The sequence below is a fragment of the Callospermophilus lateralis genome, chromosome 9 (genome assembly GCF_048772815.1).
Source record: "Callospermophilus lateralis isolate mCalLat2 chromosome 9, mCalLat2.hap1, whole genome shotgun sequence".
Taxonomy (NCBI): domain Eukaryota; kingdom Metazoa; phylum Chordata; class Mammalia; order Rodentia; family Sciuridae; genus Callospermophilus; species Callospermophilus lateralis.
Window position 1 is genome coordinate 22,925,710 of NC_135313.1, and position 19,152 is coordinate 22,944,861.

Sequence of the window (19,152 nt, forward strand, 5' to 3'; positions counted from 1 at the left end):
GCTGCAACATATATCTTTATAAACTAAAAAAAAATTCTTAATTTACAGTCTCTTCTATAATAAGTAAATTAAATTAGTAATTAAATCTTATAAATAATCATCCTATTACCTTTGATAGAATTTTTACCAACACCCTACCTTCACTGAAATGGTAGGAAAAGAGGCCAAATTAGAAAGAACCAAGGATGAAAATATTAATCAAAAAATAAAGAAAGACTAAATTAAAAACTCTGTTTTCAAAGCATTAGCTGGAAAGAGAGAAAGAGTCAGAGAAAGTGTGCTAATAAAAGGGAAAGGCAAAGAAGAGCCAAGAATGTACATTAAGAGTGACTGAATACTGAACACATTAACAGCCAGGAGAATAGTCCAGTTAGGAAGGGAGGTGGCTGACATATGCCACTCTTTGATTTTGCCCTCCTCCAAGGTAAATTACCATTCTCCATAGAGTATTCCTAAAATAGACATAAAAATAGCATTGACTAACCCCAGAATGAAAATGTTTTGGTGATTCATAGAGCAAATTACTAATACATTCACATATATATTATAAAGGGTAGGGATTGAAAACTCTTTTTGAAAAGGGACAGAAATTTAATATTTTAGAAATCACAAAAACTGCTTTGCAGGCTATATAGTCCCTGTTGTGACTAGTTACCTTTTCTTTTGTTGCATGAAAACAGTCACAGACAAATATCTAAAAGATAGATCATGGCTATATTCCAATAAAATTTTATTTACGAAATCAGGAGGGCAGGCCAGATTTGGCCAAAGGGGCTTAGTTTTCTGACTCAGGACTTAAAGGATTTACTACTTGAGAATTGAAAGACATAAGTCAAAGTTTACTGCCCAGTTTTTTGTTTTCTTTTGCTTTTCACAAATTAACAACAGGAAAACATTGTTTGGTTTCCTTTTGCAAGATCAAGTGAATTCAAAGCAAAGATATATACTAGTGGTTTTTACAGTAAGAAAAATGATGAAAATAATACATAAATATCCCATAGTACAGGAAAAGGTTTCTGATCAAAATGAAAATGTTTCATTTGAAATAATTATACAATACATTGCAGATATAGCAGCTAGGGATTTAAACTCGCAGCTACAGATAAGGTTAAAATTATCTTAACTATAATATTACTAAACCTATATTATAAAAAGACACAGTACATAATTGTTACCTTCTAACTGCAACATCACACTGCATCCCAGTAATCACATAGTTTCCTAAAATGTCATCTCATCAATTCAGAGTGATCAATTTTAAAGGATGATAACAATTATCTAATTACTAAAAGTCTATTTGTATGAATATTTCTCTAAGGGAATCATTTCACACTTCACACTGGCCTAACAAGTTAAGTACCATGTTTCCTAATACACATTCTTAGAAGACAAAAAAGTAATTGAATCATATTAATTTCTCATTTAATTAATCACTTGCAAATTAATCACTGACATACATTTATAAAAATGTATTTTCTAATATATCTATAATTATTTCTTCAGAACATTTTTAAAATCATTCATACAACTTGCAGTTTTAAAATAAGCAGTATTATTTTTCTACCACCAAACTCAATTTTTTTCTTAGATTGTATTAATAAAAATTGGTTCTCATTAAATTTATTCACATTCAATATGATTAAACAATGAAACCAATTATTCTTATATGCATGTTCTCAGTATATGAGATGGGAAAAAAACATAAAATTAGAATTATATCACAACCAGATTAGTAAAAATTGCAAATTACCTCAACATTTAAAAATCAGGATTTAATCCAAAACAGTATAGATTAATCTGTATATATCTTATATATACATATTTTATTTCTTTCTTTCTACAACATACAATGATTATTAAAAATCAAAAATATTTCAAATCCAGTCATTTAATAGTATTATTTTAAAGAATGCCAGGAATTCAAAAATATGCCTGGTGACCTTATTGTTATAGCAAAGGAATAAAACCGCATGCCTGCTGATTTTCATAATCAGTAAGTTACTTAAATTTTCAATTATAACAGAAAAATATTATTTTTAGATAATATTTGAAAATACAATGCCCCTTACTTCTAAAGGAAAGACTATACATTCAAAAATAATCAGGTACATAAGATGGGAAAGGCAGGTGTTTAACAATTCATAAAGCAAGCAATGTAGTACTGTTAACAGAATGTCAGTGTAGGACATATTAGTAATGACACAAAAACAGTAGGAAAATATTTCATAAAAATATTTTTGTTATATAACTCCAGGAGATATTCAATTTTCTTAATATTTTTTAAAGATAATTAAATTTGAATATTTTAGAAAGATGTTTAATAAAATTTCTTGGCAACTATACATGATTGTGTATCTGTGCACTTACGTGTTTATATGAGTGTGTGTTGTAGTTTCAAAGGTGAAGATAGGAAAGGTTTCTATCTGTGTAAATTGCATCACTTCACAGTCTTTTAAGGCAGTTGAACATGCACACAGTAAATGCTATTACCATTTCTAGAGAACTATTTACCCACAAAATTGTTTACCATTCAGATTGAAAGCAATCAAGAGTTCTGGTCATTCCCATTTTGATCAGAAAATTGCAGAGAAAGTCTTCTATTACTTCAGGAACTGCATGCCTTGAAGGAAGAATTGTTTTCTGCTCCTGAAATATAAATGTAAAATTATTAATTCTGTAAACATAAATGCTCTGATTAGTGGTACAAATAGGTTTTCATTCGGTCATTCATTCATTTTTTAACAATTTTTCTTAAATATTAAATGCCAGGGACTATTTTAATCCCTAGGCTTAAAGCACTGATGAAAACAAACAAGTGTCTGCCCTCATATATGACAGTCATATGAATGAAGACAGAATATGGATGACTAAATAAAACATATACAACATGGCAGAGAGTACCAAGTGCTGAGGGCAAGGGTAGGGGTAGAAAGCAGAGGCTTAAAGATAGGGAGAGGCAAACTTAAGGCAAGAACATGCATGAAAATAGGGAGTTACCATGCATTTGGTAACTCCCTATTTGGTGGAGGAAGATTGCACTGAAATATGAGATTTGAGTCATAATCTAAAAAAAAAAAAAAAAAAAAAAAAACTCAAGTACTGAAATCCAGAATGATCAAAATTCCTAAGGTATAAGATCCTGAAGGGCCAAAATCCCAAAAATATAATTCTAAAAATTTTTTTAACTCTTTACAAAGATATTTATTACTTTTTAAAATGATTTAAGAAACAATATCATGACTGAACACATCAAAGGCCACTTTACACAATAATATAGGCAACAATAACAAACATTTTTATTAGCATAAACATTCAGGTATACTAAGTACAGTTGTACAGGTATAACTGATGTAAACAGACAAAATTATTTATAATAGGTTAAAAACAAAAGGTAGGCTAGGGTTGTGGCTCAGTGGCAGAGCACTTGCATGGCATGTGTGAGGCACTGCGTTTGATTCTCAGCACCACATATGAACAAATAAATAAAATAAAGGTCCATCAAAAACCAAAACCATATTTTTAAAAAGCAAAAGATATAAATATATACCACTATAGTTAGTAGTTATGTGCACACAGTTTTATAGCTGTAATCATACTAAGTACCATCATGAACAATCTCAATCTTTGATGAAATCAATCAAAAACCAGGATGGGTCACACAAACACATATGTAGTCACCCAAAAGCTACAATCTCAAGAAACATTTTTCACAAATGCACATGTATAAAAAAGGACATCGATTCATTTATTGAGGAAGTTTCAAGGTTTTTACAAACTTGCAATGCTTATATACAAAGTCAATAATGTTTTAATGCACTTTTACAAAGCCAAACTTGCAAAAAAAATAACTGTGTAAAATGAATTAGTTATCTAAAACTCTTCACAAAATTTTGACGTCCAATACTATAAATCATATGAAGATGAAATACAAAGGACAGTGAATACTAAAAATATAATAATGATGTTAACATAAAATAGTGGAAAGGAAAAAAAAGAAAAAAATCAACATGAAAATACACATTACAAAGATAGATTATGGGCAACTGCACATATGTAGTCCATAGGATCTAGAAGACTTTCATAATCATTAAGTCTATTTTGAAGTCTTGCACATAATGAAGACTGTTGTTTTAAAGTATAGCTCTCAGAGAATATGTTCACATTCATTTTCTATGTGGCACTGCTCTTTTCTGAAGTTCTTCTATGATTTGATATATTTCTTCTATGTTTGATATCACTGAGATGAACACTCACTATGAAATTTTCCCACCTCCCATGCTGTCTTATGTTATTGTGGATACTCAGAAATCCCTTCTTCATGCATTCATAGAAAGACCACAAATTTGGCAGAAATGATACTGGTGACAGTACAGCAACATCATTGTAAATGTGTCTTCTTTTTTTCTTCTTTTTTAAATTTTTTTTTATATGTGACAGTGGAATGCATTACAATTCTTATTACACATATAGAGCACAATTTTTCATATCTCTGGTTGTACACAAAGTATATTCACACCAATCTGTGTCTTCATACATGTACTTTTAATAATAATGTCCATCACATTCCACCATCATTTCTAACCCCATGTCCCCTCTCTTCCCCTCCAACCCTGCTGCCCTACCTAGAGTTCATCTATATCTCCCATGCTTCCTCTCCCAACCCCACTATGAATCAGTCTCCTTATATCAGAGAAAATATTCGGCATTTGTTTTTTTGGGATTGGCTAACTTTACTTAGCATTATCTTCTCTAACTCCATCCATTTACCTGTAAATGCCATGATTTTATTCTCTTTTACTGCAAATATTTCATTATATATATATATATATATATATATATATATATATATATATATATGTCACATTTTTTAATCCATTAATCTATTGAAGGACAACTTGGTTGGTTCCACAGTTTAGCTATTTTGAATTGTGCTGCTATAAACATTGACGTGGCTCTGTCCCTATAGTATGCTGTTTTTAAGTCCTTTGGATATAGACTGAGGAGAGGGATAGATGGGTCAAATGGTGATTCCATTCCCAATTTTCCAAGAAATCTCCATACTGCTTTCCATATTGGCTGTACCAATTTGCAGTCCCACCAGCAGTATATCAGTGTATCTATTTCCCCACATCCTCACCAACACTTGTTGTTGTTTGTCTTCATAATAGCTGCCCTGTAAATGTGTCTTCTTATCCTAGGACACACGTAAATATTTCCAAGCCAATCAGTAACTTCACTGGCTTCTCAGGCATTTGTGACTTTCATTCAGTGAAAGTTCCTGAAATTTCATCAGCTAGAAGAAAAGCCAATGTAGACAAATTATGAATTTTTAAACTGAAGTTTTCATCCTTGCTATATTGTATAGCCAATAAACCTGCCTAACTTTTCTACCAAACATATTAGGCTGAATGGATTTTTTTTTTACTTGAGAATACCTTGAACTTCACTTTTAGATCTTTGATTGCATCTGATTCCAAATATGTCATTATGATGTGGTGATTCAATTAAGATCTGTTTCTTAGTGAAGTCTACCATATATCTCCAAACAAGCATTTATAAAGTGCTTCACTTTATTTAAGATCCAACACAGGCATGAACGTCATATAGCTGATTTTTAAAAAAATACAAACATGTCTGTTTTGCAAATGCCATGAGAATTATGATCGCACTGGATACAGTGCTATATTAGCACAAATATAGACAAAAAAAGAATGACTTGTGTTTCAGATGTGTATCAGGTAGAGCAAAGACCCTGAGGCAAGAGTGTGATAGGATTCTTTCACTAAGGAGGTGAGCTTTCCCTTCCAATAGCACATAATACACTTAAAAGGAGGAGCGGGTGGATAATAATGTAGGGACCTTTTGATTCTCTTAATTTTATTATTTTTAATATATAACAATTTTGGTATATTTATTTTTAGAAAAACTATGGAAGAAATGTGTGATTGAAGAAGCTATATTCTATAATGAAAGTAAGTACTTCTATCAGGAGTCAGCTCACTGTTCTCATGAATAAAGTTTAAGAGAACACAACTATATCCATTTGTTTACACACTGTCTATGGCTCTTTTACAGTACATGAGACAGCTGACTCGTTGCTAGAGACATCTGATGGCTCTTTTTTTTCATTTACCATATTGACAGAACATCTTTTGATAGCTAGCCTAGAAAAATGGAGATATTTCAGTAAGTGACATACAAAATCAGATAAATCAAGTATATCACATAAGCACTGTATAAATAAAACAAATCAAGAAATGGGTAGTTTCCATCTCTTCCTGAACATATCTGAAACACATACCCTGAAACACTCACATGGAACAGATATACAACCACCTCACCTGCTGTGGTTCTTACTTATACATATAAATGTATATCAGGAGTAGAGGTGTTAAGTAAGAACCATAGTTGAGTCTCCTTAAAAACCCTCATTTACTTATCCAAGATAATTATATATTGATTTAACTAGCAATATAAATATATTTGCTAGTTAAATCAATATATAAAGGAGAAAAGTACTTCGATTATCTTGGATACATAAATGAGGGCTTTTAATGAGACTCAAGTATGGTTCTTATTTAACACCTCTAATCCTGATATACCTATATCTTAACCCACAGTCCTTCTGTATTTACACAATATACACACACACTCCACGCTATAATGTGATAATAAATGTCTCTTGTATTTTTACACAAAATATTTACTCAACATAGATTTGGTGAACATTCCCCATTGCTAAACACTGTGAAAGTTGTGAGGAATTCAACAAGACACAGTCCTGTCTCAGGAATTGAAAGACTGCTTGAGTAAAAACTAAGCATTACAATATAGAACTCTTCTATTTATGATAAGATTAGATTACAAAGGTCTGTTCATAAATTTACACAGACATCATACACACAACCAATATGCATATTTACATAATTTAAGTAGCACTTTTATCTCAATTATACATTATTTACAACTCTCATTATGACTTTGTAACTAAATTATGATGTTAATAAAACTCCCCAGAATAAGCACACAAAAAAGCAATGAACACAAACTAGCAAAAATGTGCATCACTTTACAGATTGCTGAATTACTAAAAGTATTCTACTCTTATGGACTCAGAAATCTGAAGATAAATTAAAGTGGCTCTGGCCAAGTACCTTCATTTCACAATGACAGTTCTAAAGTTGACATTTTTTAAGTAGAGTTTTCTATGTTATGTCACTATTGATACAGTGATTTGCTAGATAAATCAATATATAAAGGAGAAAAGTACTTCAATTATCTTGGATAGGTAAATGATGGCTTTTAAGGAGACTCAGGTTGACTTTATAGAAAACAAGGAAGTTCAACTGGCAAAGAAAGAGACATGGGAATTCAAGGCAAGAAAAAGAACTGCGGCAAAGACAAGGTGTGACAGTTCAATTCATTTGTACTCAAGATCTTAACAGCAGAAGGACCAAAGATACAGTTGGAAAGACAGCAAGCATATCAAAAAGTCAAAGGCAGGTAGAAGGGTGGTGACAGTGAGGATTTAAGTTTTAAGAGATAAATTCAAATCTGCATTTGGAAACATCATTTAAGCAGGAGAGAAGGAAGCACAGTTGCATGCAGTAGCTCACCTGAGAGAACAAAACACAGGTCCAAGAGACTAAGTGAGGGATGAAGATGAGGAGAAGAATATGAGAGATGAAGACAGGTAGAATTACACAGACATCATACTGACTCACACATACCAAAATCATCTTACTTTCAACTATTTCTAAAGTCAGTGGTTTCCTCTGCAAACTGATGTTGACCAGTGAAAAAAGAAAATAACATTAAAATACAGGTATTCTTACTCTGTCTCAAATTAAAAATAAGAAGGGTTGATTTGGCTAAACACCCCTGGGTTCCAATTCCCAGTGCCAAAGGGGGTAAAAAATCCAAGTGGTCTTAAAATATAAAACTTATTTTATTTGGGAATTCCATCACATTCATTCCTCAATTTACTTTAAGCCAAATATAACAGCTTGGCTAGTCTATAGGTAAGGCTTTGAGCACATGCCTGGTTATTTAAATTGAAATTAAATGTGTACCTCAAGAGAATGGAAACTTACTAATGACAAATAGTTCTTTTTATTATGACTTAGCAACTGAGCCTATAAATAATGAAAATTATTTTGTGTATTTAATTCATTAACACTATATAGGCAAAATTTGAAATAATTGCACTAATCTCACATGAGATCAAGGTCTAAATAAAATGAATCTAAATTTACTAATCCTAGACTACTTTTCTTGTTAGCCAATATATTTCTTACCAAGGATATTAAAAATATCTTAGGATATAATTCATTAAAACCTATTAAATTTTATAATCTCCAGAACACTTTTATACTCTTAAAAAAATTGCCAAATTCTCCAGAGACTATTTTTACATGAGATTATATAAATCAAGACTTATTATAAATTAAATTTTAAAATATTTAATTTATAATAAAAGATTTACATGCTAACATAGATTAACATATTTTTACAAAAAATAACTACATTTTCCAAAACAGAAAATAATTACTAAGAAAAGTGGCACTGTTATAAATTAAAGCATTTTCTCAGTATTTAACCTGTTGTGGTATGTTGTCTTAGTTGAGCTATATGAAGAAAATCCAATCTCAGGCAGATGGTTAGAAAATAGAGAACAAAATAAAAACTCTGAGAGGGTTCCGGGGACCTCAAACATACTTCCTACAATACTTTGAAAACTACTGAAAAATATGCTAACCAACAATATAGCCTGGGTTAGTCGTCAATTAGCCTTCTCCAAAAATACTTGAATGTTCTATAGAAATGCTTAATGTCTACCTAAATTCTTAGAGGAGAAGAAGGTGCAAGAAGAGGAGGAAGAGGAAATAGAAAGGAGAAAAGGAGGAAGAGGAAAGAGAACCTGTCAGGAAATCTCACATTTATATGAGTTGAGTACCTTACTACTATTATCTTTAAAGATTAAAACTCTGATTTTATAAAACTTGGAAATTATTATCAAATGGCAGCAATATAAAGGACCTTTGAGACTGAACCTCAAAAATTAACAAAACAACCAAGAACCAAAGAGGCTAAAGAATTATCCAAAAAATGACGATAGCATACTTATAAAAGGCTCACAATTTAGATGGGGAAACCCAGCTAAAATGGAATAGTACTTTCTTTTCATACAATTACATGCATATAGCTCAAGAATGTACACATACTTAGAGAAAGAAATGTATGCGTGCATGTGTGCTTACATATGTATATATTCCCATCTTTACTTATATTAAGACTTGGAAAAGACTTCAGTTTTAAGAAACAATAAGTAGCATAACTTAATCACTCAAATGTTAAATTAATAACATCTCCTATTATTTTTTTTCAGGAATCACTTCAAATATAATGAAAATACATTTTATTCAGAATTCAGACCATGGTACCTACTAAAAAAACAGGCAGTGTTTCAAATACACAATTTAGGGAAAAACTGATCAATAGATAACTAAACTATAATTAGACAGGAAGAAGAAGTTCTAGTGTAGTACTGTGTAACATAGTGACTACAGGTAACAATAATATACTGTACATTTCAAAAAGCTAGAAGAAAGACTTAAGGTTTTACCAAGAATAAATGTTGAGGAGATAGGTATGACTACCCAGATTAAACATTACAAGCATACAGATTCCAAAAAACCATATTATTCCACTAATACACATAATTTTTTATGTTTGTGTCAGTTAAAAATAAAATTAATTTTTTAAAAATATGCTTCTAAAATAAAGCACACCATCAATTCTCTAACTTGTACTCTATACACCAATTTTTTAAAAAATTATAACAACTTATTTAAATATCAACTTTTTAAGTCTATTAATTTCTTAATAAGAATATTTACTGTATTTCTACTTAACTTTTCTAATAGTACCATGACATTTTACTTGTATCTTTAATGTAAATGTTTAAAGATCTCATTCCTACTGCATCCTCTAACATATAAGAAAATATATCTTGTTTATGACCAATGTAATAAGATAATGAAAGAAAAATTATTTTGTAAGAAACAAATATTCTTTAAAACAGAAAGCCCAAGCCACAAGTCAAAGCTACTTTTGGGAGATTAAAATAAAAAATAAATTATAAAATATCACAAATATATTTATGATAAAATGAATCCATATTTAATTTTAATAGCATAAGGGAAACTTCTGTGAATTTTCTACATAGCACTGTTTCTCTAAAGAACCAAAGAACTCAAAACCATGTTGAAATAAAACTAAATTCTATAAATCCATAGAAGTTAATTCCTGCAAGGTTATGATTTTTAAAAGCTTTTGAAAACAGGTGGAAGAAGAATTATAGATATTAGGCTCAATAGATATGAAAGATACTACAATTTACAATATTTCTTCCCCAACTGTCCTCCTTTGATTATCTTTGCATTTACAAACACATTTGAGCATGATAACAGATGCAAAGAAGCAAATTTACAGTTTGATTTCTATTTTTCTTTCCATGATTTATTTACTGATTCACTAACTCAACTATTTAGTGCCAACTATGTTCAAAGCACTGTACTAGACATATCTACTTTCCCAAATACCAATACAAATGAGTGGTACATAAAATATTTTTAAGAATCCGTCTTTATATAGATGATGCAAAGTAAGAGGTAAGATGATTGATTCAAAAGTTGTAATTCATTCAAAAATGCTCTATCTTCAAACTATTCCTATAACTCAGAAGCACATACCTCTAATTCCTACTTGGGAGGCTGAGACAGGAAGATCACTAGTTCAAGGCCCTCTCAAAATTTAAAAAAAAAAATGGCCTGGGAAAGTAACTCTGTGGTAGAACGCCTCTAGATTCAATCCCCAGAACCACAGATAATAAATAAATAAATAAATAATAAAACTATTCCTATTAATTAATGCATTGAGAAATTAAACAGACTAAAAAGTCTGTGTAGTAGAAGACCTCACTTGTGGCTACCTAGAAAGAACTTTTCTAAAGGATAGATTAGAAAATGCAGTTTACTATGAGATGGAGCCCTCATTTTTAACAGTATAAATCAATTGTGACTTCATGAAATCTTCCTCATGAGTTTTTATTTTCCCAATCTGACTAAGCAGATAATTAGGAAAGGAGGTTAATTCTAGATTAAGCAAATCTATCAAATATGGAAAATTTGAAATAGACATAATATGGTATAATGTCTCACATATTTTCTTACCCTGAAGAAGTCAAATTTTCAACTAAACAAAAATATCATTTTTAATTAATTAATATTTGTATGAAAATATAAAGCTCTTAAAATATTTTTGGTAGCATCATTAAATTATTATAAATTTTAAATGTTTTTTAATTTTATAGCTATGTCATCAGTCTTATGTGTTTTGTTATTAAAATCAAAAAGCATCCTATATCATATTCCTTAATGAAATTAGTTTGCACACCTTACAAGAAAATCTTATAACATATTAAGCATTCCCTAAAAGCTGAATATTTATTTCCATGAAAAATAGATGCAAATGTTTATAAAGCCAGCTGGATTAATATGCATATAATACCAAATTCTGAACATGAGTGTTAAGATTTTTTGGTTTAATATCCATGAGATTAATCAGAGTTCTGAAGGAAAGTATCTCTTGTTGCAGTCACAGAAGAGGCGTCATGATGTGGAGGACGACAATCCAAATGAGAATAAATAAGACTGCTTACTTTAAGTAAGGATCAATGACAAAATGAAGTGGAAAAAGAATACATAGGTGATAGGCATCATATAACAAAGTACTTAAAGTTTAAATGATTTTTAAAACTTCATATAAAAAGTATTAATGCTAAACTATAGGATACAATAGTATTCAATATTGATACTCACCAAAATTTGAGTATCTGTAGCCTGCTCTTGAACTATCTGAATTGCTTTTGCCAGATCTTCTTCACCTTCTGGAATACTGAAATTGTCATCTGGTATCTAGATCACAAGGAAGAAAATAGGAAGAGAGCAGAAATATAAAGTGACATAAAATAGCTCCCTCTTATTGACAGAGAATATGTCCTAAGACATTCTACAGATACCCAAAACCACAGATTGTACCAAACCTTATATGTGCTATATTTGTTCCATACATACACATATGTAATAAAGTTTAATTTATAAATTAGGCACAGTGAGCAATTTAAAAAACTAATAATAAAAATTATAATAATATACTACAATAAAAGTTATTTAAAACTTATGAATTATTTATTTCTGGAATTTTCTATTTAATATTTTTGGACCACAACTGATGATGAGTAATACCACAGAAATTGAAACCACAGATAAGGAGAGACTACAGTATTTCATTCCATAAATAATTCTTCTTCACAAACTAAAGCATCAAAGAAATAAATATATAAAAGACATCATATCATCCTAAAGATGTATGAAAAATAGATAACAGGCAGCTTTTATTCCTTATAAAAGGTCGTTCAATGTCACTTCTAATAAATTCAATATTACCAACAGACAACTGCCTTTATCTATAAAGACAAATACAGTCTAACAGTTCTTCTGAAAAAAAAAATGTTAGATTATCTTAATGCCACAAAACTCTTCCAATCCCAGGTTTTCTCCAATATTTTTCATAACAACTAGAAACAGTAAATCTCTAGTTTATTATTTTAAAAATTTCACTGAATATTAAAATCTTAGAAGAATGCAATGGATAATAATTATTTAAGGATAGTTAACACTAATCACATCCTTCTTATGTGCTGAAAACCATTTTCAGCCCTTTGTATTAAATCCATTCAGTAACTTCATATGGTACATATTATGTCCATTTTGACAAAGGTCTGCCTCCTTTGTTTGACCTGTCTATTGATTTTCCAGGTCCCATATTGCCAGGCTTGCTTTCACATAGTTTCATTCACAGCTTCTGTCATCTAAAATTTACTTTATTCTCTGAGTTTCAGAAGTAATGATAGGTCTCATGGGAACACTTAATTAAAGGAAAGGTTTGGGACAGGAAATATATTTTACAGAAGTACAGTTAAGCTGGAAGGCGGCATGAGTCCTGTGCTCCAGTTGGGTAATGGGAATATGGGAATTCCTGCCAGTAACAGGAATTGGGAAATGTAACAGCCGATGGGAAATGCTTTCTAGACAGAGATGACCGTCTATAGCACAGATCCACATGGCAAATGATAAGGAGCTGAATTTGAAGAATAATTAATAGAAAACATAAAAGAGCCAGATATATTATCCAAACTAAATGTTTAACTAAAATTTTCCCATCTTATTCTTAACCAACTGATAATAGGTAGCTTCAGTTTAAAAACTAATTTCTTTTTTTAACATCAACTAAATTTTTTTTCTTTTTTTTAATCTTGTTATATATGACAGCAGAATGCATTCCAATTCATATTACACATACAGAGCACAATTTTTCATATTTCCGGTTGTACACAAAGTAGAGTCACACCATTCATGTCTTCTTACAAGTACATAGGGTAATGGTGTCCATCTCATTCCACCATCTCTCCTACCCCCATACCCCTCTTTCCCCTCCCTCCCCTTTTCCCCTTTTCCCTATCTAGAGTTCATCTAATCCTCCCATGTCCCCCACCACCACATTATGAATCAGCATCCTTGAATCAGAGAAAACATTCAGCATTTGGTTTTTTAGGATTGGCTAACTTCATTTAGCATTATATTCTTCAATTCCACCCATCTACCTGCAAATCCCATGATTTTATTCTTTCTTAATGCTGAATAATATTCTATTGGGTATATATATCACATTTTTTAATCCATTCACCTAATGGAGGGCATTAGGTTGACTCCACAGTTTAGCTATTGTGAATTGTGCTCCTATAAATATTGATGTGGCTTGTGTCCCTGTAGTATGCTGTTTTTAAGTCCTTTGGGTATAAACAGAGGAAAGAAGAGTAAAGCAGATGGCATCACTATACCAGAAAATCATTGTCTTTTAAGGGAAAAAGATTATATGTTTCAGAAAATAAAACAGTTCATGAGAATAACTGCAATCAATTTATGGAATAAATACTTAAAAGTGTAAAAATTACCTCTTCATATTCATAATCATCTTCAGATGCCTCAGTTATGGTAACCTCTGAATATCTTGTCAAGTTTAAATCTCAAAATATATAGAATATTATTATATGAGAATTGATTTCACTTAAAATTCAATATTGGATCTAATTACCTCATCAGGAACTTTATAAATAAATAATTTAAAAAAAAAATTCTCCATAAAGCTTATAAATTTAGATATAAAATATTTTAATGAGTATTTTTATTTTTTACACAATCCAAATACATGAAAAACTGCATTTATATCTAACTACTATCTAATGATTTCTTGCTTACATCCAAAAATTTTACAAGAATACCCAGGTATAATAAGACAATATAAATTAGAAAGAGATATTTTAAAAATAGTAAATTTTTAAAATTATCTTTACCCAAACTAAATTTTCCACAGCTCCTGAATCAATTATTCACAATGTAGCAGTTTATTTTGATTAAAATATTGTGATTGAAATAAACAAAATAAACACCAATATTTAAGTAAAAGTGAAAAACATATTTATATGTTTTCCTCAATAAAATTTACCTACATCTCTAATTTTCTTCTATAACTCAACTTTTTAGTTAAATTTAGTTTATGTGAAAGATTCCCTAAATTTTAAGCAAATATAAACTATAAAGTAATCAAAATTCATATTTTATTAATGCTTAAGCAATTAAATAGCAATGGAAAAGATTCTAATGAAAAGAATTCTGAGAGCACTACCACAAGACTTTAAAAAATTGCAAACATAATAACAAAACATTAAGATAATACTTTACATTAAAATAAATAATATAACAGTCGTGATTCTTTGATTTTGGTTTTGGTTGGTATATTTACATTTTTTAAATTATTATACTGACATGGTATGTCAAGCTTAAAAGGTGTGAATTAAACACTTTATTTCAAAGTAATGGTTATAAAAATCAAAGATGAGGTTAGCCTATTTTTCATTTCCCTGCTGGTTATAAAAAATTGTCTATTAGAAACTAGACTTGACTGAATGACATCTCTGTTGTTTGTAACAAGAAGAGATAACATTTACACAGTATTTAATAGAATCCAGGTACTCCTCTACTAGTTTTCCATGTATTAAATCATTTTATCCTCACCCTGTCTATGAGGCTAGAACTATTATTATCTCCATCTTATAAATCAGCAATCAGAAGAACCAGGTTTCAAAGCTAGGACACAAGTGGGTTGGGAATCAGCTTCAGAAATTCAGGCTTTACTAGGAGACATCACAATATCAAACCTTAAATTATACTATAGAGCTGTAATAACAAAAACAGCATAGTATTGGCACCAAAACAGACATGAAGACACAGAGATAAAATCACATTTAAACAGTTATCTCATACTAGACAAAGGTTGCCATAAATACATAGGAGAAAATATAGCCTCTTCAACAAATAGTGCTAGGAAAACTGGAAATCCATAGTAGCAAAATGAAATTAAACCCCTAATTACTCACCCTGCACAAAACTCAACTCAAAGTGGATCAAGGATCAGAGACCCTGTACCTACTAGAAGAAAAAGTAGGCCCAACTCTCCATCATGTGAACTTAGGAACCAAATTCCTCAACAAGACTCCTAAACCACAAAAAGTAAAATCAAAAATCAATAAACAGGGGCTGGTGTTGTAGCTCAGTGGTAGAGTGCTTGCCTTGCATGTGTGATACACTGGGTTTGATCCTCAGCACCACATAAAAATAAAAAAAATTTTAAAAATAAAGATATGTGTCCATCCTCAGCTAAAAACATTTAAAAAAAGAATAAATGGGATGGTATCAAACTAAAGGAAAGGAAAAAATCAAGAATGTGAAGAGAGAGCCAACAGAATGGGAAAAAATCTTTGCCACCTGCACCTCAGAGCATTATTTTCCAAGATATATAAAGGACTCAGAAAACTTAACACCAAACAAAAACGAATAACCCAATCAATAACTGGGCAAAGGAATGGAACAGATACTTCACAGAATAAATACAAATGGTCAACAAATATGTGAAAAAATGAACATATCCAAGCAAATGCAATTATCAAGAATATAAATAACAATAAATGTTGGCGAGGATGTGGGGGAAAAGGTACACTCATACTTTGCTGGTGGGACTGCAAATTAGTGCAACTACTCTGGAAGGCAGTATGGAGATTGCTCAGAAAACCTGGAATGGAATCACCATTTGACCCAGTTATCCCACTCCTCAGTTTATACCCAAAGGACTTAAAATCAGACTATTACAATGATGCAGCCACATCAATGTTTTTAGCAGCTTATTTCACAATAGCTATGAAATCAACCTAGGTGCCCTTCAAGAGATAAATGGACAAAGAAAATGTGGTATAAATACATGATGGAATATTACTCAGCCATAAAGAAGAATGAAATTATGGTATTTACCAGAAAATGGATGGAACTAGTAACTGTCATACTAAGTAAAATAAACCAATCCTATAAAACCAAGGCCAAGTGTTCTCTTTGATATGCAGATGCTAATACACAGTAAGTTGTGGGACAGGGAAGAATAGAAGTTCATTAGATTAGACAATGAGGAATGAAGGGAAGGGAGAGAGGATGGAAATAGGAAAGACAGTAGAATGAATCAAACATAACATTTCCTATGTTCATATATGAAGACAAGAGCAGTGTAACTCCACATCATGTACAACCACAAGAATTGGAAGTTATACTTCATGTATGTATATTATATCAAACTATACTCTAGTATCTTGTATATCTAAAAAGAACAAATTTTTTTTTAAAAGTTCAGGCTTCACAGTGTTGTACTGCCTCTTCACAGTGTTGTAAGACTCTTCACAGGTTTTCTGGGCTGTATACATACTCGGTGTTCCAATTATCTTTTAAGAAAGTTCTAAACCTCTCAATGCATTCTTTTCTCAGCTCTATCATAAGTAATCACACTATACTCTCTGCCCTATCCCTATCACTACCACTTATAGGAGACACTTAAGCTAGTTCTAATAGGACCAATCCTCAGATACTAGATAATTTGTCACAAAAAAATAAAATAGTATCTTACAATCAAACATGAATGCCTCTCCCAATGGTATAGTAAAAACTAATCAGAGTCAAAAAAAAAAAAACTAGTTAAAATAGTATGTATCCTGTAACTTAAATCCATCCATATTAAGTACTACAAGAACTGAAGTGCCTAGTTATATAAGTTATCTATTTCAATAGTATTTGCCTCATTCTCCTATAATCTGTTGCCAACAGCCTCCGCAGAAAACACTAGGCTTCCAGTAGCAATCCATTCAATGTATTTTAGCTTTCACTAACATATAATTAAAGGACTTCTAATATCTGCTAATCCCCAGTTCCAAAGATATTCTGTTACTTTAAAATATTTCTTATGTTAGCACCCCACTCAAGGTACCAAAATCTCTTTGTTATTAGTTACTGCATAACAAACAAACTGCCTCAAATATAAGACTTGGAAAATCAAAAAGTAAATGCTGTCATTTCTCCCAGTGTAGATGAACCTAGGGGGAATTATTTTAAGTCAAATAAATCAGACAGAAAAATAAGCTGAATATAATATCTCTTAAGTGCAGAATCTAAAAAAAAAAATCCAACTCACAAAAATAAACAGTATTTCTACTGTCCTTTGGCAGTAGAAGAAATGGGAAATGTTGGTCAAACAGCAGAAACTTACAGTTGTAAAAAGAATAAGTTCTGAAGACCTAATGTACAGCCTGGTGACTATAGTTAATGAAAATGTGTTGTATACTTGAAATTTGTGGAGAATAGATTTTAAGTATTTTCACCAAAAAGTTAAAAAAAAATAACTATATGAGATAAAAACATTAACTACCTCAATTGTGGTAATCACTTCACAATGTATAAGATAATGTGCATCAAAATACTACACTGTAAACCTTAAATATATAAATTTTGTCAATCACATTTTAATAAAACTTTTTAAAGGGAACAACAGAATTTATTAACTCAGAGTTTCTGTGCATCAATAATTTGTGAGCCACTTAGCTAGAACAGTTTGATTTAGGAGTCTTTCACTGTCAAGATGACAGCAGGTGGCAGTCATAAGAAGGCTAAGCTAATTCAGCAGCATCGATTCCCAAGAATTATTCACTGAAACTATAGCAATTGTTGGCTGAAGGCCTCAGTTCTTCTCCATATGGATTTCTCAACAGGCTTCTTGAACATCTTCAAGATCAGTGGCTAACTACCCTCAGAACCAGCAGTTCAAGAGGTGGAAGTCACAATAACTTTTACAACAATCACTCCTCATCATTTTTTCAATATCCTATCAGTTACACAGGTCAACCCTATTCACTATGGGAGGACTATACGAAAGCAAGAATACCAAGAGGTAGAGATTACTGAGCATCATTTTAGAGGCTGGCTAGCTACCATATTGCCTTACAGGGTTTTAAGAGATTTAAAAGAGATAATATATGGAAAGCATTTAGAATGGTGCCAAGTTTATAGCAGATGCTATACAACTATTTGCTATTACTATTTTCCTTACTCTGGAAAGATATGAATATCTGTGGAGAAATTTCATTAGTCTCCCTGCTCCACTCCTCCCATAGGTTAAGGTTAGGATGAATAGGTAAATAAAAGATATCCTAAATTTCCCTCCAGTTCTACATTTTTTTTCTGATATAATTTACTTAAAGTGATAAAATTTTCTGAACTTCAGCTAGAGGAAGTTAGTCGCTTTATTATGGAAAAGTGTGCCCCCTTCTGAGAGCTACTAGAAAGTGACTTTGAAAGCATTCCTTTTTAACAGTCTCCAGAAAAGCAATACCATCCTTCATATTCATACTATATGACACTGAAAAAGTAAATATTCCAAAATCACCTGAACAGACTAAAACTGTAAATAAGTCAACCACAGACTAGATTTTATGAGGAAGAGGTGCCACATCATAGGTTGCTGAACACAGTTGTATAGAGAGGAGAAAAGGGATTTATCTTTACAGCACTGGAAATTCCAGACATCTGTAACTCCTATCCAGCAAATACTCTATACAATGGCTTTAAATCACTAATAACATATTGTTTCCTCACAATCAAA

General features: G+C 31.1%; 1 protein-coding gene across 1 annotated transcript in view; it reads right to left on the reverse strand.

Annotated features, from left to right (window-relative positions):
* The window catches only part of Spag16 (sperm associated antigen 16), an 895,679-nt gene that overhangs the window by 863,958 nt on the left and 12,569 nt on the right, over positions 1–19,152 (reverse strand). The window contains exons 2-4 of the mRNA XM_076866456.2: positions 14,078–14,124; positions 11,883–11,978; positions 2,528–2,646 (exon numbers count right to left, since the gene is read on the reverse strand). Of these exons, the coding sequence (XP_076722571.1) occupies positions 2,528–2,646; positions 11,883–11,978; positions 14,078–14,124 (262 nt within the window). The remainder of the gene's footprint in view (positions 1–2,527; positions 2,647–11,882; positions 11,979–14,077; positions 14,125–19,152) is intronic.